General features: G+C 41.1%; 1 protein-coding gene across 3 annotated transcripts in view; it reads right to left on the bottom strand.

Annotated features, from left to right (window-relative positions):
• col4a6 (collagen, type IV, alpha 6) overlaps positions 1-21,697 on the bottom strand; it is a 418,171-nt gene that overhangs the window by 25,747 nt on the left and 370,727 nt on the right. For all 3 annotated transcript variants that reach the window (XM_072595456.1, XM_072595455.1, XM_072595457.1), the window contains 4 exons: positions 20,635-20,706; positions 16,815-16,940; positions 11,233-11,349; positions 1,415-1,576 (listed from right to left, as the gene is read on the bottom strand). In XM_072595456.1, coding sequence (XP_072451557.1) covers positions 1,415-1,576; positions 11,233-11,349; positions 16,815-16,940; positions 20,635-20,706 — 477 coding nt within the window. The remainder of the gene's footprint in view (positions 1-1,414; positions 1,577-11,232; positions 11,350-16,814; positions 16,941-20,634; positions 20,707-21,697) is intronic.

The raw sequence follows: 21,697 nt of genomic DNA, 5'->3' as shown, positions 1-21,697 counted from the left end.
TTTGCATTGTGTAATTTCTTGAAGAAAATGTCAATGAATGATAAGTATGTGTTCTGATTTTAGATATTTTGGGGAGGGAGGGGTGAGAATGTAAACTCTGTCCAGATGGGCCAGTTTTTTAATACAATTTTTTTTAAACCCCAAGCACTCCACCTTTATCAATTTTCCTTACATTGAATGGGGTTGTTTTCTTGACCACCCCGTTCCTTTACGGAGGCTGGTGATGGTGCAGGATAAATATATATAAAATTATATATACTTTTCTGGGTTAATTTTGTTCTGGCACCATTTCAGCAAAGGCAAAGTGAAGACAAAAAATGTTTGAATTTTTCACTTTCTCTGCTCTTTGATTTGAATAAAGCAATGTTCTGTGTTAAAATAAAAATTTAAAAACAGGAGTGGCTCAGTGGTTAGCACTGCTGCCTCACAGCGTCAGGGACCCGGGTTCGATTCCAACCTCGGGCAACTGTCTGTGTGGAGTTTGCACATTCTCCCCGTGTCTGCGTGGGTTTCCTCCCACAGTCCAAAGATGTGCAGGTCAGGTGAATTTATCATGCTAAAATTGCCCATAGAGTTAGGTGCATTAGTTAGGGGGAATGGGTCTGGGTGGGTTACTCTTCGGAGGGTTGTTGTGGACTAGTTGGGCCAAAGGGCCTCTTTCCACACTGTAGGGAATCTAATCTAATCATTAGCAAGTTACTCAATGACAACAACATTTCAAGTCTATCACAATATCTATATGTAGACACTATTGGGCAGGTCTCGAGACAGTGATCAAAGCAAAAGGGATCAATTATTGATTTTTTTTCAATCCCTACCCAATGGAGCCAAGACCAGATGGTGCACTCAAGTTGCTGCCCAGCTAACATCATTGAATGCAGAAATCAACCCTTCCAAGGGACAAGGGCTTATTTTTTCATCAGGAAGTATTTTTGTCCAATGTGCCATCAGGGAGTTTCTCTGGAGAGTACAGTTCACAGCGTATCAAATTACAGTCAAATGTAAAGAACTCTCAATTAGAAAACATCCGTTCCAAATATAAAAACACCAAGTGTTCACTTGAAATAAGAAAGAACTGTGTGTTTCACAAATTTGGCAACTTATGCAGTACAAAATAGGAGATTAAAGAAATGAATGATAGAGCCATTTTCAGAATAAACTACACCTTCTCCTAATCTACTTTGTACCAAACGGTACATCAAGAATGCTGTGCCTGGCTCCCTCATGTTGTACTGCCATCCATCTCACTCTGTCATGGAGAAGCAACTCAAGGGATTGTGAAGCATCACAGACATTGAACAGGGAGGTACATAAAATGGATTAGAGTACTGGCATGTATACATTTAGTTTTCAGTGGACACTGAACCCTTTGTTGTAATGAATGCAGTGTTTGACTAGGATGGAGAAAAGTCACCTTTGAATCCTGGAAGACCAGGAACGCCTGGCAGTCCAGGAGACCCAATGTCCCCCCTTGCACCTTGTCGCCCAGGGGTACCAGGAAAGCCAGGGTCACCGGGATCTCCTCTTTCAAAACCCAAGCCTGGTGGCCCAGGAGGACCAATTGGACCTGAAGGACCTGCAAAGTGTATGAAAATAAGTCAACATCAGCATGAAGGATTGACATTTTTCAGTAAATTGTTCAACAAGCCATTCAGGAGAACTAACTTTTGAAACAATACTACCTGAACCAAAGACATGCATTTCTGTTTTGCAAGAGGCACCTACACACTTGATCTCTGAGATGTAAAAGGAGAGAAGAAGGGTGAGCAAGTTCAGGCAGTGAGTTGCAGATTGTCTCCAAGCAAGTCTAAACACAATTGTCAATGGTGAGGTGAAGGACGTGGGGAAAAGAGAAGAACTGGAATTGGATCCATGCATGTTTTCAGAAGATTGTGGAAGTGAAAAACATTAGAGAGAGAGAGAGAGAGAGCAACAAAACACATACAAACATGGGAGTGATTATTTTAAATTGAATGTATTAGGGCCCAAGTACAGGGTAAAAGCTGACCAAGATTCTATGTAAGTTACAATACAGGCGGCAGAATATTTTCTCACGCAATACTCCAAGAACAAAGTCACCATCAAGCCCCTGGATAATAATACAAATTTAAGTCAAACAATCATGGGACATCAAATTGAAACACAAAATATCCTGTGGGAGTTGAAAGGACAGATTCTGAAAGGACATTTGTCCATTGTTGGAGAAACTAGAACCGAAGAAAACAATTTTAAGAATAAGAGGTCACATATTCAAGACAGCTTTGAGGAGAGCTTTTTCCTCCCTCAAACAGATTAGAAAAGCGATGGACGATTTGGTCATTGAATTTTTTTAACGCTCAGCTGATTTTCAGTAGACAAGGAGGCTGGGGTTATTGGAAGTGGAGGGAGAGGGGCAAAAAGGAAAATGGAGTCATCATGCCTCCTTTGTCTGATGTGAGCTGGACTGGTGAAGTCAACAGCTATTGCTATCTCTACTTGGCTTTGAGAAGGTGATAGTGAGTTGCCTTCTTAAACTGCTGGGGTCCATGTGGTATAAGGAGAGACACAGTGAAATTAGGAAGGGAGTGCCAGGATTTTGACCCTGACACGGCGAAGGAACAATAGAATAGATCCAAGACAGAATGATGTATTCTTGAGGATGAACTTCTTGAAATAAAAAATATTCATTCATGGGATGAAGATGTCACTGGCTAGGGAACTGATGCCCATCCCTAACTGCGCAGAGGTTGGGTAAGAATCAACCTTGGTGCTATGGGTCTGGAGTCACATGTAGGCTAGACTAGGCAACGACAGTGGTTAGCTTGCCTAAGGGACATTAAGGAACCAGATGGTTTTTTACAACAATCAATAATACTTTCATGATCATCATTAGACTCTCAAATCCACATTTTTTTTTACTGAATTCAAATTCCACTTTTTCCATGGTGGGTTTCATACCCAGGTCCCCTGAACATTACCTGGGTCTGTGGATTATAACATAGATGATTAGAGTAATAGACAAGCGATAATACCACTAGGACATCGCCCCTTCAGGTGATGTATTGCCATGTGTTTCCCTTTGTACTTCTAGGTGGTAGTAGTTATCAAAAGACGTTTGGCAAGTGGATATAGTGCAACTTGTAAATGACACACACCGATGTCACTGGTTGCAGAGTGGGTGAATGCTTAAGGTGATGGTTGGGGTGTTTATCAAGCAGGCTGCTTTGTCCTAAATGGTATTAAGGTTCTTGCGTGTTGTTGGAGTTGCACTAATCCAGGCAATTGGGAGTAATCCATCATACTCTAAGCTTGAGTCCTATAGATGGTAAACAAGCTTTGGAGAATCAGGAGATGGCTTACTTGCTCCATAATTCCCAACAGCTGAGTTGCTCTTTTATTTGCATGGCTGATGCCATTCAGGTTCTGGCCAATGCTGGCCTCAAGAAGTTCATTGTGGGGATTGAGAGATGACAATGCTATTGAACATCAAGGGATAGATTGCCACCTACTGGAGGAAAGTCTCACTGCAATATTTTCAGCAAACCCAAGTTATGATGTGGAGGTGCTGGTGTTGGACTGGGATGGACAAAGTCAGAAGCCAAAGTCAGACCCAATTATAGTCCAAGAGGTTTATTTGAAATCACAAGCTTTCAGAGTGCTGCTCCGTTGTCAGGTGAAATGAACTTAAACCAATGGGATGGATTTCCTTGGAATGTTTTTCCCTGCTCCACTACCTCAAACTTTTACCCCTATGAACAGGATTTCAGATGAAATCCTGCTGCAGGTTTAGCACCACAGTGGGAGAATTAAAAAGGGAATTCAATCCTTATCACAATCACATCACCACGGTTTGGCCAGCAATCTCAACAAAGAGTGAATAGATGGTATAAAAATAAATAGGTGGATAAACATGACAGTTGAAAAAAACAGAATTGATGGAGGCTAAAAGCAATTTCTATTTATCTCTTTTCTCATGCAAATATGAATGATACAAATATTTTCTGATACCTTTTCATTTGCATCAAGTTGCTTCAAAACCCAAGACAAAAATAATTTGACTATTAAGGAAAGCACCGAGGTGTAAATACTTAATTTCAGAAATACCAGTTTCCATAAGGAGGTGGGTGCTGAGATTACAGAGAGTTGACTCACTGAAGGTAAATGTGATTTATGAAAGGTGTTGCCTACATTGAAGACCATTAAAATAATGATGTGGCATTTTGTCACTTACTTCACATTGTTTTATATATATATATATATATAAAACAAACATATATATTATACATATCCATTACTTCACACTGCTGTATGTACATATTTAAAGATGTTACACATCAGTTACTTCACATTGCAACATGTACAAGTTGAAAGATGCCTCAATCAAGGGGCATTTGCTCAGTACATCTGTTCAATCAGATGACGTGTGAGCATCTTTCACCACATGGTATAAATTGCCTAGATTAATACTCATAAGCAAGTCTACCCAAGATATCCCAAATCATATCTCTCATTGTAAGATAGTCTGAACTCCAGAGGTGAGGTGAGAGTACATTTGATATCAAGGCAACATTTGACTAATTGTGGCATCAAGGAGTTCTAAGATAACTGGAGTTAACAGGAATTCGGGGAGAGCTCTCCGCTGGTTGGAATCATGCCCAACACAAAGGAAGATGAGTGTGATTATTTGAAGTCAATATCTCAGCCATAAGGCTGAGCCCAGCTCCATTGCAGGAGTTCATTAGATTTCTTTCAGAAGGTCACAAGTGGTGTGTTCTTTGATGACTCCAGATTATTCATCACTCCTTCTAATACTGAAGCAAACAGTGTCCATATGTAGCCAGACATGGACAACAATCAGGCATGCTAAGTGAACAATTGAGCTACATAATAAGAGAATGCCACATGGGAGAATCTAGAGCTATTGGTCATAGTTTAAAAATAAGTGGTGGCCATTTAAAACAAAGATGAGGAAACATTTGTTTCTCTCAGAGTGTTGTGAGCCTATGGAATTTCCAGTCTCACAAAGCTGCTGATGCAGAATCTTTAAATTTTTGTTGCCTTCATGCAGAGGGATGGGCAAGGCACATGTCGACCAGACCAGGTAAGGATGGCAGTTTCCTTCCCTAAAGGACGTTGGTGAACTAGATGGGTTTTCTGACACTCAGCAAAGATTGTCCAAGGTCTCTCGGTGGGAGAGCTTTTCAGTGACAGTGACCACAGCTGCCTCACCTTTACCATAGCCATGGAGAGGGATAGGACAGACAGTATGGGAAGGATAGAACATGGAACAGGCAGTATGGGAAGGTATTTAATTGAGGAAGAGGAATTATACTGTAGACAGGAGCTGTGGAGTATAAATTGGGAACAATTGTTCTACGGGAAATGCACAACAGAAATGTGGAGGCTGCTTAAAGAGCACTTGTTGCGAGTGTTGGATAACTTTGTCCCACTGAGAGAGGCAAGGAATGGTAAGGTGAAGGAGCCTTGAATGACAAGAGCAGAGGAGCTCCTTGTCAAAAGGAAGAAGGAAGCTCACTTTAGGTTAAGGAAGCAAGGATCTGGCACAGCTTTGGAGGATTTCCAGGATAGCTAGGAAATGGAATGAGGAGAACCAAGAAGGGGCACGAAAAAGCCTTGGCCGGAAGGAGAAGAGAAAAAACCCAAAGGTGTTCTACACTTACGTGAGGAATAACAGAATGATCAGAGAAAGGGTAGGGTAGATCAGGAGAATGGAGGCAACTTGTGTCTGAAGTCTGAAGAGGTAGGGGAGGCCCTAAATGGTTTTTTTGCTTCAATATTCACTAGAGAGATGGACCTTGTTGATAGCTAGAACACCATGGACCAGGTTAATAGGCTTGAACAGATTGATATTCAGGAAGTGGATGTGCTGGAAATTCAGGGAAGCATCAAGATAGAGAAGCACCAGGGCCAGACCAGATATATCCAAGGGTACTATGGGAAGCAAGGAATGAGATTGCTGTGCCTCTGTCAATGCTCTTTGCATCCTCACGCACCATGGAAGTAGTACCAGATGATTAGAGGGAGGCAGATGTTGTTCTTCTGTTCAAGAAAGGGAACAGGGAAATCCCTGGGAATTACAGATCAGTCAGTCTTATATCTGTGATAAGCAAGGTACTGGAAAGGATTCGGAGAGATAGGATTTATGACTATTTGGAAAAACATAGTTTGACAAAAGATAGTCAGCATGGCTTTGAGAGGAGCAGGTCATGCCTCACAAGCCTTATTGAGTTCTTTGAGGATGTGATGAGACAAGTTGACAAAGTTTGATGTGGTGTATATGGATTTCAGTCAGGCACTTGATAAGGTTCCCCATGGTAGGCTCGTTCAGAAAGTTAGGAGATGTGGGATACAGGGAAATTTGGCTGTCTGGATAGAGAATTGGTTGGCTGAAAAAAAGGCAGCAAATGGCAGTGGATGGCAAGTATTCCGCCTAGAGCTCGGTGACCAGTGGTGTCCCGTAGGGATCTGTTCTTGAACCTCTGCTCTTTGTAGTTTTAATAAATGACTTAGATGAAGAAATGGAAGGGTGGGTTAATATGTTTACTGATAACACAAATGTCCCTGTTGAGGACTGTTGCAGGCTACAACAAGAATTGACAGGATGTAGAACTGAGCTGAGAAGTGTCAGTTGAGTTCAACCTGGATAAATGCAAAGTGATTAATTTTGAAAGGTCGAATTTGAATGCTGAATACAGGGTTAAAGACAGGATTCTTGGCAGTGTAGAGGAACAGCGCAATCCAGGGGTCCACGTACATAGATCCCTCAAAGTTACTACCCAAGTCGATAGGGTTGTTAAGAAAGCGTATGGTGCTTTGACTTTCATTAACGGGGGATTGAGTTTAAGAGCCGTGAGGTTTTGCTGCAGCTCTAGAAAACCCTGGTTTGACCACACTTGGAATATTGTGTCCAGTTCTGGTCACCTTATTATAGGAAGGATGTTGATGCTTTAGAGAGGGTGCAGAGGAGATTTACCAGGACGCTGCCTGGATTGGAGGGATTGTCTTATGAAGAGAGGTTGAGTGAACTCGGGCTTTTTCAAACTGGAGAGAAGAAGGAAGTGAGGTGGCTTCGTAGATGTGTACAAGGTCATGAGAAGCATTGGTAGAGTAGATAGCCAGAGACATTTCCCCAAAGCAGAAATGGTTGTCATGAGGGGTCATCATTTTAAGGTGATTGGAGGAAGGTACAGGGGGAAGTCAGAAGTAGGTTCTTTAAGCAGAGAGTGGTGAAAGTGTGGAATGCACTGCCAGCAGTGGTGGTAAAGTAAGAGACATTCAGGACATTTAAGAGACTGCTGGGCAAGCACATGGACAGCAGTAAATTGAGGGGTGTGTCGGTTAGGTTGAACTTAAGTTAAGATAAATGCTTGACACAACATTGTGAGCTGAAGGGCCTGTACTGTGCTATATTGTTCTATGTTCTATGTTCTCTACGTTCTATGTTTCATGATCATTAGAAGACTCTCAATTCCATATTTTTACTGAATTCAAAATCCACAAACTGCCAAGTCAGTACTTAAACCTAGATCCCCATAACATTACCTAGGTCTCTAGACTAATAGTCTAATAATAACACCACGAGGTCATCCCCTCCCCTAATAATTTTAATCATGATGTGGAGGAGCCAGTGTTGGACTGGGGTGGACAAAGTTCAAAATCAAGGAGCAGCGCTTCAAAAGCTAGCATTTCCAAATAAACCTGTTGGATTATGACCTGATGCGCGATTTTTAACTTTAACAATTTTAAGGCAGTGGTACATAAATCCTTCATTCCCAAAGGTATACAGGAATGCAGAGATGAGGTTGAAATCTGATCAGCTATGATCTTACTGAATGGTGGAATGGGCTCATAGGGCGGCTGAATGGCCTATTCCTGTTTTTCATTCCTAAGTTTGTATGTTCATATCGGTACGCAGCAAGACCAAATCTAACCATTGACAGTGGAAGACTTTAGTGCCAGGCCAGATTTCAAGAGAGTCAGGGAGCAGAAGAGAGTGTAGTGACCATCACTAAAGAGAAGGTGATGGGGAAGCTGAAAGATCTGAAGGCAGATAAATCACCCAGATCGGATGGACAACATCTCAGAGTTCCAAAAGAAATATCTGAGGAAATGTGGAGACATTGGTGGTGATCTTTCAGGAATCACTGGAGTCGGGGAGGGTCCCAAAGGACTGGAACTTGGCCAAAGTAACACTTTGTTTAAGAAGAGAGGGAGTTAGAAGGCACAAAATTATAGGTCAGTTAGCTTGACCTTGGTCATTGGCAAGACTTTATGGTCCATTATTAAGGATGAGATGGTTGAGTACTTGGAAGTGAATGGTAAAATATGGCTGAGTCTGCACAGCTTTGTCCAATGGAGATCATGTCTGATGAATTTGTTAGAATTCTTTGAGGAGGTAACAAGCAAGTTAGATGAAGGACAGCCAGTGAACATGATTTATTTGGGTTTCCACTACGCCTTTGAGAAGATGCTGCAGACAGGATGCTGCTGGGTGTTAGGGCAATGTACTGGTATGGATACAGGATTGGCTGATTGGCAGAAGACAGAGGGTAGGGATAAAGGGGTCTTTTTCAGGATGGCAGCGGTCACTAGTTGAGTTCCACTGCAGTAAGTGTTGGCCCCTGACAATTTCCATTATACAATAATGGTTTTGAAGAAGGACTGAGGACCTTATTACTAAGCTTGCAGATGACACAAAGATAGGTGTAGGAATAGGTAGTGTTGAGGAAGCAGGAAAGCTGCAGAAGGACTTGGACAGACTATGAGAGTGGGCAAACAGAGAAGTGGCAGATGGAACACAAAGTGGAAAAATGTGAGGTTTTGCACATTGGTGAAAAGACTAAAGGTGGTATATTCAAAATGGGGAAAGGCTTTGGAAATCTGAAGCACATAGACTTGGGATCCTAGTTCAGGATTCTTTCAAGGTTACCATGTAGGTTCAGTTGGTTGTTAGGAAGGCAAATACAGTATTAAGTTGAGAGGATTGATGAGGGCAGAGCAATAGATGTGATCTATATGGACTTCAGTAAGGCGTTCGACAAGGTTCCCCATGGGAGACTGATTAACAAGGTTAGATCTCATGGAATACAGGGAGAACTAGCCATTTGGATACAGAACTAGCTCAAAGGTAGAAGACAGAGGGTGTTGGTGGAGGATTGTTTTTCAGACTGGAGGCCTGTGACCAGTGGAGTGCCACAAGGATCGGTGCTGGGCCCTCTACTTTTTATCATTTACATAAATTATTTGGATGCGAGCATAAGAGGTACAGTTAGTAAGTTTGCAGATGACACCAAAATTGGAAGTGTAGTGGACAGCAATGAGGGTTAGCTGAGATTACAACAGGATCTTGACCAGATGGGCCAATGGGCTGAGAAGTGGCAGATGGAGTTTAATTCAGACAAATGCGAGGTGCTGCATTTTGGGAAAGCAAATCTTAGCAGGACTTATATACTTAATGGTAAGGTTCTTGGGTGAGTTGCTGAACAAAGAGACCTTGGAGTGCAGGTTCATAGTTCCTTGAAAGTGGAGTTGCAGGTAGATAGGATAGTGAAGAAGGCGTTTGGTATGCTTTCCTTTATTGGTCAGAGTATTGAGTACAGGAGTTGGGAGGTCATGTTGCGGCTGTACAGGACATTGGTTAGGCCACTGTTGGAATATTGCTTGCAATTCTGGTCTCCTTCTTATCGCAAAGATGTTGTGAAACTTGAAAGGATTCAGAAGAGATCTACGAGGATATTGCCAGGGTTGCAGGATTTGAGCTATAGGGAGAGGCTGAACAGGCTGGGACTGTTTTCCCTGGAGCATCGGAGGCTGAGGGGTGACCTTATAGGCCTTAATTATGAGGGGCATGAATAGGATAAATAGGCAAAGTCTTTTCCCTGGGGTGGGGGAATCCAGAACTAGAGGGCATAGGTTTAGGGTGAGAGGAGAAAGATATAAAAGAGACCTACAGGGCAACTTTTTCAAACAGAGGGTGGTACGTATATGGAATGAGCTGCCAGAGGAAGTGGTGGAGGCCGATACAATTGCAACATTTAAGAGGCATTTGGATGGGTATATGAATAGGAAGGGTTTGGAGGGATATGGGCCAGGTGCTGGCAGGTGGGACTAGATTGGATTGGGATATCTGGTCGGCATGGACGGGTTGGACCAAAGGGTCTGTTTCCATGCTGTACATGTCTATGACTCTATGACTCTTTGAGAGTTACCATTGACAAGAAACTGTACTGAACCACCAGTACAAAAGGTGTGGATCAGAGACGAGGAAATCTGCTGTGAGTAACTCACCTCCTGACTCCTCTATGCTCATCTATTATCTACCAGGTAAAAGTCAGGAATGTGACAGAATACTCTTCATTTTCCTGGATAGGTGTAACTTCAACAACACTAAAGAAGCTTGATGTCAGGACAAAGTAGCTTAGTGCGATCCTGAGCAGAACTGTAAATATTATCAAAGTTTGGGCATTGTGACCAATAGTGACTCAAAGGTATATCTATGTGAGTGATTGGAACGGGCATTAACTAGTAAGAGGATAGAATCATGATGATTGTGGAGTTGGGGAATATTCTTCATATTCTGGCTCCACAGGAAGATATTTTAAATTGAAAAACACAAACACATAATGTTCTTTACGTTGTCACTGTTCAGGTTGCAATGGCTGTCTAATCCTGGGCAGTGCAGGCCCATACTTCTCTGTTGCAACCAAACTTCGAGCTGAGACAATTAGTTGCCAGGACTCTCGTTTGTATAAATAATGGGCTTAATGTCTGTTTGAGGTGACCACCAACGATGCCTGAAATATGGACTGAATAGAGTTCAATTTAGTCACTGTTGTTGTTTGAAATTGGACTTCATTATTTTGCTGTCTCCATATCCTCTCCTCTCTCAGCTCCTTTAACATCCTGCAGCCAAGTTATCCTTTTTAGCAAACATTGCTTACAGCTCTAAACTTTGTTGCTTTGGCTTTTCTTTAGTTTTTCCTTTATAAATCTTTTCAACGGTAAAGATGCTGTATAACTGTTAGCTTGTTAATATAAAATAAGCAAAAATAATAGCTTGTGTGTACAGATGAGGTTAGCAACTATATCACACCTGAAATAATTCTTAGCGATCCTGAATATGAGGACACAAACTCACTAACTGATTATGTTGATTTTACACATGCGCCAGCACAAACTGACAGAAAAGATTTACTCCCCTTGTGCATTTTTATGAAGCAAGCAATACCTTACCTTGTTCACCATCGTATCCAGGAGGACCAACATCACCTGGCTTCCCAGGAATGTTTGAAGGGATGGTGGATCCTGGAGGACCCGGTTTCCCTGGAGGACCCATTGATCCAGCATGGCCTAATGGAGCAATAAGGAGTTATGGAGTGGATCAATCAGTTTGACTCACAGCTATAAACAATAGATTTAATCTCTTTTCACCATTTTTCTCAAACAGCATAAATCAATGGAAGTTTTAAAGTGCTAATAAGGGTACAACAGTACAAAATATGACAGCTGTTGGAAATCTGAAACAACCAGAAAGTCAGCAAGCCTGGCAACATCTGTGGAGAGAGAAACAGAGTTAACAATTCAAGTCTGTTTTGGTTATTTTTCAGAACTACGATTAGGTCCCTAGAAATCAGCTGCTTTCCTCATCTCTCCCTGCATAATACACTGTACCCTCTTCATGGACATTTGCTGAACACCTTGTTCCTCAGCCCTTCTCTCAACTTCACGGTCCCACATTTTCTTTGGGCTCAGCTGGAGTAATCTGAGCAAGTGAGTGCAGTAACAGGAAAGGACTCATTATTGCTGAGTCTCTGTCCCACATAAATAGCTGCCGGGAGTTCCACTGGTGGCAATGTTTGCAGTAATTGTATCTGACCCCTTTGTACTCTGACCAGATTTCAAAGCGATAGAATGAGTGGGACGGCATTGGAATTGTGTTTAGCCTTTACCTCAACTAATGCCCAACATACAGTGTTTGAGTAAGAAGCAGGGGTACTGTCGTTTTGCAGTGGAGACATAACTGAGTGTTCCTGAAGGATTCATTGCCTGGTTCAAAGATGTCTAAAATGGAATACAAGATCGGCACATCTTCCAGTCTCAATTCTGGAGACTATGCATTAAGTCTGAGCAGTACCTTGAGGCATTATTAATATGCGTGGCTGGCAGGAACTCCCATAGCCTTACAAATTGCTCACCGATACCTTCTCAAAGACAGCTAAGAATAAGCAATGAATGCTGGCCTAGCCAGCAATGCCAACAAACCAATGAGTGAAGTTTTTTAAAAGTGGGAAATCAGTAGCCAATTTGATCTGATAAGCTTCTGACTATGAGAATTGAATTAAAGTTACTGCCATAGTTACCCAGTTACTGAATTACAATTTTCCATTCCTATTTGAAAGGGATTTCTTTACCTTGGACTTCTCTTATGATTAGAGGATTCTAATTACTACATAGCACTAATTATTGTACCAATTAGTTGGATCACCAGGATGTAAGTTTCATTTTAATAGGTCCATGACCAAAATATATTGTTATTTAAATATAATGTGGCTGTGACATATTTCAGCCATATACAGCAGTACTGAATGAGATGTAAATATCACTCAGCCAATAAGTAATTCTACAGTTTGGAACCTTTGGATATAAATGATAGTGAAAGCCTAAACCTCAAGGGATAGAAAACAGGCCAAGAAACCAATTATCATTTCCCCTTTTTGTCTTCTTTCTCTTCCTATCCTTGACACACTGTTTATACTAGAGCATGAATAAGCGGTCTCTACAATAACATTTATGTGTGCTCCATAATTGGCTTCTTGGACAATGAAACATAGATATATCACTTACACAGAATAGAACATAGAATATTACAGCACAGTATAGGCCCTTCGGCTCTCTGAAGCCCATTTAACCTACACTTTTCTATTCTTGTCTATATGCCTATTCAATGACCATTTAAATGCCCTTAAAGTTGGCGAGTCTACTACTGTTGCAGGCAGTGCATTCCATGTCCCTACTATTCTCTGAGTAAAGAAACTATCTCTGACATCTATCACCCATATCTATCACCCCTCAATTTAAAGATATGTCCTCTTGTGCTAGCTATCGCCATCCGAAGAAATAGGCTCTTACTGTCCAACCTTTCTAAGCCCCTGATTATCTTATATGTCTTAAATAAGTCACCTCTCAACCTTCTTCTCTTTCATGAAAACAGCCTCAAGTCCTTCAGCCTTTCCTCATAAGACCTTTCCTCCATCCCAGGCAACATCCTAGTAAATCTCCTCTGGACCCTTTCCAAAGCTTCCACATCCTTCCTATAATGCAGTGACTAGAACTATATGCAGTACACCAAATGTGGCCATACCAGAGTTCTGTACAGTTGCAGCATGATCTCATGATTCCAAAACTCAATTGCTCTACCAATAAAAGCTAACACACCTTCTTAACAACTCTACCAACATGGGTGGCAACTTTCAAGGATCTATGTACCTGGACACCAAGATCTCTCTGCTCATTTACATTGCCAAGAATCTTACTATTAGCCCAGTAGTCTGCATTCCTGACACTCCATCCAAAGTGAATCATCTCACACTTTTCTGCTTTAAATGCCATTTTCCACCTCTCAGACCAGCTCTGCAGCTTATCTATGTTTCTTTGTAACCTACAACATTTATCTTCACTATCCACAACTCTACCAACCTTATGTCACCCGCAAATTTACTAACCCATCCTTCTATACCATCATCCAGGTCATTTATATTAATGACAAACAACGGTGAACTCAAAACAGATCTTTGCAGTAGCCCACTAGTAACTAAACTCCAAGATGAATATTTCCCATCAACCAGCACCCTCTGTCTTCTTTCAGCTAGCCAATTTCTGATCCAAACGCAAAATCACCTCAATCTCATGCCTCCGTATTTTGTGCAATAGCCTACTGTGGGGAACCTTATCAAATGCCTTACTGATATTCATATACACCACATCAACCACTTTACCCTCATCCAAATGCTTAATCACCTTCACAAACAACTCAATAAGGTTTGTGAGGCACGACCTACCCTTCACAAAGCTATCCCTAATCAATTTATTCATCTCTAGATTATTATAAATCCTATCTCTTATAACCCTTTCCAACACTTTACCCACAACCAAAGTAAGGCTCACTGGTCTATTATTACCAGGGTTGTCTCTCCTCCTCTTCTTGAACAAGGGAACAACATTTGCTATCCTCCAGTCTTCTGGCACTATTCCCGTAGACAATGATGACATAAAGATCAAAGCCAAAGGCTTGGGCATCTCCTTCCTGGCTTCACAGTGAATCCTAGGATAAATCCATCTGGCCAGGGGACTTATCTATTTTTTACACTTTCCAGAATTGCTAACACCTCCTCCTTATGCATCTATTCTAGTTGCCTATATCTCAGTATTTTCCTCGACCACATTGTCTTTTACTCGTGTAAATACTGACAAAAAGTACACATTTAGCACTTCCCCTATCTCCTCTGACTGCACGCACAACTTCCCACTACTATGCTTGATTGGCGCGAATCTTACTCCAGTCATTCTTTTATTCCTGATATAGCTAAAGAAAGCCTTAGGGTTTTTCTGAATCCTATCGGCCAGTGACTTCTCATGTCACCTCTTGGCTCTTTTTAGCTCTCTCTTTTATCTTTCTTGGCTAACCTGTAACACTTAAGTGCTCTAACTGAGCCATCACATCTCATCTTAATATAAGCCTTCTTCTTCTTCTTGACAAGAGATTCAACTTCCTCAGTAAACCATGGCTCCCACATTCGACAACTTTCTCCCAGCCTGACCGTTACATACTTATCAAGCATTCACAGTAGTTGGTCCTTGAATAAGTTCCACATTTCAATTGTGTCCATCCCCTGCAGTTTCCTGCCCCATCCTATGCATCCTAAATCTTGCTTAATCATATCACAATTGCCTTTCCCCCAGATATAACTCTTGCCCTGCGATGTATACCTATCCCTTTCCATCACTAAAGTAAGCATAATCAAATTGTGGTCACTAACACCAAAGTACTCACCTACCTCCAAATCTAACACCTGACCAGGTTCATTACCCAGTACCAAATCTAATGTCACCTTGCCCCTTGTTAGCCTGTCTACTGTGTCAGGAAACCGTCCTGCACACACTGGACAAAAACTGACCCATCTAAAGTACTCTTACTCATAGTCCATTCACAAAATTGCATTGCAATCACAGCACAGCAGCAGGAGGGTTTCAGCCCAACTGGTCTATGCTGGTATTTAAGCTCTGTGTAAGCCATCTGCATCCCTACTTCACCTCCGCAGATCTATACACCCTTCTATTCCTTTCTCATTCATGTCCTTATCTAGCCTCTCCTTTATTTAGCACTAGGAGTCAATGGCTAAAATCAGCAACAATAACACTGGTTCACTTTTCTCAGTCTCTGCTGGGAGCTAGATACCTATTTCAAAATTGATTGATTTTAATTATCAGCTGGTTACATGTAACAACTGAACAGATATCTGCACAATTTATGATAGAATTGCAGTTATTGCAGTATCAAACTTGGTGGGTTGAATCGTAAGAACGAAAGAAATGTAGGTTGGATTCAGTTGAGGCAATTATGAAAACCACCTTACATAACTGCCCATACCCCAATCTAACTGTCATAAACTCAGATAATACAAGTGATGATTAATAAGTACATGCAAGTCAAAAACATTGACTGGATGGTTACTTGAGCACAGATAAGAGAGACATTAACAAAAGTTGCTGGAAAAGCTCAGCAAGTCTGGCAGCATCTGTGAAGAGAAATCAGAGTTAATGTTTCGGGTTCCTCAGAGTGAGGAAGGGTCACCACACCCGAAATGCTGAGCTTTTCCAGCAACTTCTATTTCTCATTTACAGCATCTGTTGTTCTTTCATTTCATTTACTGACCCAAAAGTAGAGCAGAGTCAGGAGTTATATGACTGTAATGTTTCAGTCTGTGAACAAATCTCTTTCAAGTGAAGGCTACCGGTTAGTTTTTCTTCACTAACCGGCTATCAGCAGCACAATTCTCACTAGCGGCAGCACATGATGGAAGTGCAATGGCAGCTTCTTCTGGAGTGCTCCCTGCTCAGAGGGAAGCTGAGTCTGTTTAGGCTAATGTAGACAAGTGGGGGACTCAACTCAAAACTCCAAAACATGTGGAGAAATCCAAACATTTGGATTTCCTGCCAGCAACTGGGGTGGTGGAGTCTAGAATGAGAGGCCATAGGCTTAGGGAGAGAGGGGAAAGATTTAGAAGGGACACAAGGGGCAACTGTTTCAGGTAGAGGGTGATGCATATATGGAATGAGCTGCCAGAGAAAGTGGTGGAGGCTGGTACAATTTCAATATTTAAAAGGCATCTGGATGGGTACATGAATAGGAAGGGTCATGGGCCAATTGCTGGCAAATGGGACGAAATTAATTTGGGGTATCTGGTCGGCATGGACAAGTTGGACTGAAGGGTATGTTTCTGTTCTGTACATTTCTATGACTCTACAACTCTAAACCACCCCATCTTCCCACTCCCTATCAAGATTCAAACCATTGAGTCTCCATACAATGGCATATTTTTTCACAAATGGAACATGCACTGGAACCCCACGTGAAACATCATGCCTTATTGATGCACAGTGAAACATTACAATGAAAATACTGAGGTACGAGTTCCCTGTGATAATACAATTGTCACTATAGTCAGGAACAAAATTGTCAAGTTTGTCACCAGATTTGGCAGCAGAAAATCCTGTAAAACAATAGTAAACAATTAACAGTCGATTTTCTCAATTACCTGGATCTCCTCGAGGTCCTTTTTGTCCTGGATATCCTGGTGCGCCTACACCAATGCCTGGTGCACCGTATTCACCCTTTAACCCAGGAAGACCAGGAGGCCCTGGCGGTGCCGCCAAAACAGCACCTAAGCAGAACATCAGGAGATAAATATTCATTCGCTATCGAGCCAATGGCTGGGAATTTCCTCCAAGTGGCTCCTGCCATACCGAGGGCAGATGGGTGATGGAAAGTCAAGGGAGCAGCTCTTGGAGAAATTGCCAGCCATTAACTCTGAATTAAAGCAAAAAGAATTCCCTGCTCCATTTACAACCTATTCATGCTTTGTTTATTGTCTCTGGAACAGAATCTGGAAAGCGTTTTTGACTGAATTTTGCAACAGTAATGATGGTGCATCTAACCAGTGTAATGTGGAAAATGTGAATGTGTCCACTTTGGCTGGAATATTGAAAAAGCTGTATTTTGTTTAAGCAGATGAAGATTGCAGAACTTTGCCGTGCAGAGGGATCTGGGTGTCCTGGTACACGGATCAGACGTAAGAAGCTTGCGACTTGGCTTGGAAGTAGATCACTTCTACTTCATGGTCAAATCTTGGAACTCCCTTCCAAACAGATTTGTGGGTGTCTTAAAGTTCCAAGAGTTAAAGTGATTCAAAAAGGTAGCTCACCACCACCTTCCCCAGGACAATTAGGGATGAGCAATGCGGGCCTAGCTAGGGATATCCATATCCCACAAATAAAAAATGCAGCAAGGATGGCAAATGGAATATTGTTATTTATTAAAATGGTAAATAGAATTTTAAAAAAGGAAAGTTTTGCTGTAGTTCTACAGGGCACTGGCGAGACCATGTTGGAGTACCGCATAAAGTTTTGGTCTCCTCACTTAATAAAGCATACAAATACATTAGAAGCAGTTCAGAGAAGGTAGGCTATTCTAGTTCCTAGAAAGAAGAGGTTATCTTATGAGGAAAGATTTGATAAGTTAGTTTTTGGAGTTTAGAAGAATCAAAGGTGATCTTATTGAAACATGTAAGATCCTGAGGGGTCCTGTCAGGGTGGATGGTAAGAGGAAGTTACCACATTCTGGGAGAGAGCAGAAACAGGGAACATTGTTTAAAAATGAGGGTTTCTTATTCATGGGAGAGATGAGGACAAGTATACTTTTTTCTCTCAGAGGGTCATTAGTTGGTGGAATTCTCTTCACCAGAGATTAGTAGAGGTAAGATTTTTAAAATATTTTTAAGTCTGTATTTAATCAGTATTTGACTAACAAGAGAGTTAAAGGACATAGAGGATAGGCAGGAGACTGGATTTGAGACCATAATCAGATCAAACATAACATGGTGAGAGTCACCAATGCATCTGCTCTTCATGTAGCATGTTCATTTGTTTCACCATTACCACTCCATTATATTAACAGCAATCTCTTGTGTTTGCACATGCAGATTAAAATATTCAACACCAGAAGTTGCTCCCAGTAATTCTCCAGAGGATGTGCTGTTAAAGATCCCCCAAATACAAGCGTGACTTGACAATATCACTGCACTGGTAATCCAGAACCAGTCAGGATGTGGAGGTGCTGGTGTTGGACTGGAGTGTACAAAGTTAAAAATCACATAACACAGGTTATAGTCCAACAGGTTATTTGGAAACATTAGCTTTTGGAGCACTGCTCCTCACAATCACCTGATGAAGGAGCAGCGCTCCGAAAGCTAGTGCTTCCAATTAAACCTGTTGGACTATAACCTGGTGTTGTGTGATTTTTAACACAGAACCGGTCATGTTGCAGCTGTACAGGGTATTGGTTCAGCCACTTTCGGAATGTTGCATCCAGTTCTGGTCTCTCTGCTACAGGAAGGATGTTGTGAATCTTGAAAGGGTTCAGAAAAAATGTACAAGGATGTTGCCAGGTTTGGAGGATTTGAGCTATAGGGAAAGGCTGAACAAGCTGGGGCTGTTTTCCCTGGAGCATTGGAGGCTGAGACATGATGTTATGGAGGTTTATAAAATCATGAGGGGCATGGACAGGGTAAATAACCAAAGTCTTTTCCCTGGGGTGGGAATTCCAAAACTAAAGGGCATAGGTTTAAGGTGAGAGGGGAAAGATTAAAAAGGGATCTAAGGGGCAAATGTTTCACGCAGAGGGTAGTGCATGTATGGAATGAGCTGCCAGAGGAAGTGATGGAGGCTGGTACAAATACAATATTTAAAAGGCATCTGGATGGGTACATGAATAGGAAGGGTTTAGAGGGATGTGGGCCAAATGCTAGCAAATGGGACTAGATTAATGTAGGCTATCTGGTCGGCAGGGATGAGTTGGACTGAAGGACCTGTTTCCATGCTATACAGCTCTATGACTCTCTGACCCCCAGTAATGTTGTGGAAATTTTGGTTTTAATTTCATATGGCAGGTGGTGAAAGTTAAATCAATAAAATTCTGTCATTAAAAGCTTGTCTAATGTTAACCATTTAAGCACTGCTGATCGTTGTGAAAGTAATCTGATTTATTAATGTTCATGAGGAAAAAAACAAGCCATCCTTTGCTGATCTCTAGCTTTCATGTGACTCTAAACCTATTGCAACATGGACCTTTAGCTATCCTCTGCATAATACTGCTCACTTAAATAGTTATATCTTATGAATAAATGACAAAAATCACTATCAATTAGAATTTAAGGAAGACATGAGAGCTCCTACTCTTGCACTCTCAGTCTCCCTGTCAAATCCCTTCAAAATGTTGCATCTTTTTTACTGAAGGCTAACTTAATTGGGGAGAAAGCAGGAACAGGATACGGAAGTGAATGATTGGCTATGATAGCATTAAACTGGAGCAGGCTCAAAAGGCCAAATGGCCTACTCCTGTTCCTATTTTCAATGTCTTGACGTTTCATAACTTTTGATGAATAGTCTTAGTGGCTGTGAAAATATAGTTCTAATTATTTCAATTAAGCAGACTAGACATTCCATGACACACTTCCAGGACAGATAAATCGTGCAGCCATACCTTCTAAAGGTGGAATTTCAAATTTACCGTATGTAAAATTTTGCCATTGCTTCACGAAACTTCACCTTTTTTTAAAATCAAAGAGTACTTGTATTTACAGTTTGTTTACTTTACAATTCAAATCAATTTCTTGTGTTTGCTTCAATTATTTCACTCTCCATCTGTAAAATTTATAATCAAACATAAAGGGATTTGTGATTTTTATTTCCTCATTTGCTGTCTGTGAGAATAATTTAATCTGATTGGCTGCTCAGTCTGCTTGATGACCTCACTGCTGCTGATGATTGGCAACACTTTTGATTTCGCCCAAGATTAAAAATCACTTTGGGAAGGAGCAAGTCCAAGAGGTCTTTAGATTTTTATGAATAATTTTCATCGAGTGTCATTGCTTGAGTCAGTCCATTAAATGAATTGACAGTGAACACTCCACAATATGCTTAAATAAATTGCTTTTCTTACATTTTTCATTGTGCAAAGCATTCTCGCATTCAGAAAACAAAGAAAGGTGATGATTTTGACTAAAATTGCCTGACTAAAATTGAGTGAATTGACAATTAAAATCAACTGTTCATGCCCTGCTTCTGCCCTAAAGTAGCAGAAACTGAGCTAAAACAAGACAGAACATTTTCCTTTTTAAAAATAAAGCATTTCTTGTGAGACTAGAAAGAGTAGAAGCTCCCTCTCTATACCTCAGCAGGAAATCTTAGGTCAATATTGTCCTGGGATTCCTACTTCTGCTCCAAAATCTTATGGTCTGAAAGGATGAGGTAATACCTCAATCCCAAACAGAATATAACAAAGCTCTTATTGCTAAGTACCTGGTGTTCCTCTGGGTCCTTTAGGTCCAGGCAAACCATTCAAACCATCTAGTCCTGGAGAGCCTGGGAGTCCTGGTGGAACAAAACCAAATATTATTATTGATATAAGGAATTAAATTAACAGTTCTAAATTAACACTGCTAAACATATAATGCTATACTGTAGATTGAAGTCGTTTATGTCCTTTACTCAAACATCAATGCCAGGTTCAGTATTATTGTATCAATAACTTATTTGATTTGATTTATAATTGTCACATGTACCTAAATACAGCACAGACAAATCATAACATACAAAGATCATAGGATGAGGAACACAAAGTTACACCTGTAAGGAAATTGCACAAAAGCAAGATCAACATTAGACTTGAAATATGTGAGATCTATTCAAAAATCCATTATCAATGGAGAAGAAACTGTTCTTGAACCTGCTGGTATGGGTGTTTAAGCTGCTGTATCTTCTGCATGATGGAAGAGGTGAGAAGAGATTATAACTGGGGTGGGAAGGGTCTTTGATGATACTGGCTGTTTTTCTGAGGCAGGGAGAAGTGCAGATGGAACTAGTGGATGGAAGGTTGGCCTGGATGATGGACTGGACTGTGTCACCAACTCTATAGTTTCTTATGGACCCTGCACAGAGCAGTTACCATACCAAGCTGTGCTGTATCCAGATAAGTGGGTTTTACCTCAGAAAGAACAGTGGATGAAGAGAGGCTTGAAGGAAATGAAGTCAAATTAAAGGATATTGTAAGGAAGTAGAAGAGACATTTCAGATCCTTAAACTGAGAAATTATATTATGGTTCAGTGAATGACACTAAGGGGCAAGAAAGAAATTGCAAAAGGGAGAAGTGAATGGATCAACTAGAATGTTTAGAATAGACTTTGAGTGAGGTTGAAATATCAGTAAATTTCAATGGAATTGGAGAGGTTTATAGTGGAAAATCTATTGAATGTTACAGGTAGTGTACAGTGGATAGAGTCTTTGAGCTCTGTGAGAATACTGAGGGGCACAATTGGAACAAAACTATCTTCTTCTGCTCTGTTTGACACTCTCCTGCCAGAT

The sequence above is a fragment of the Chiloscyllium punctatum genome, chromosome 25, assembly GCF_047496795.1.
Source record: "Chiloscyllium punctatum isolate Juve2018m chromosome 25, sChiPun1.3, whole genome shotgun sequence".
NCBI lineage: Eukaryota > Metazoa > Chordata > Chondrichthyes > Orectolobiformes > Hemiscylliidae > Chiloscyllium > Chiloscyllium punctatum.
This window is presented reverse-complemented; position numbering and strand designations above follow the sequence as displayed.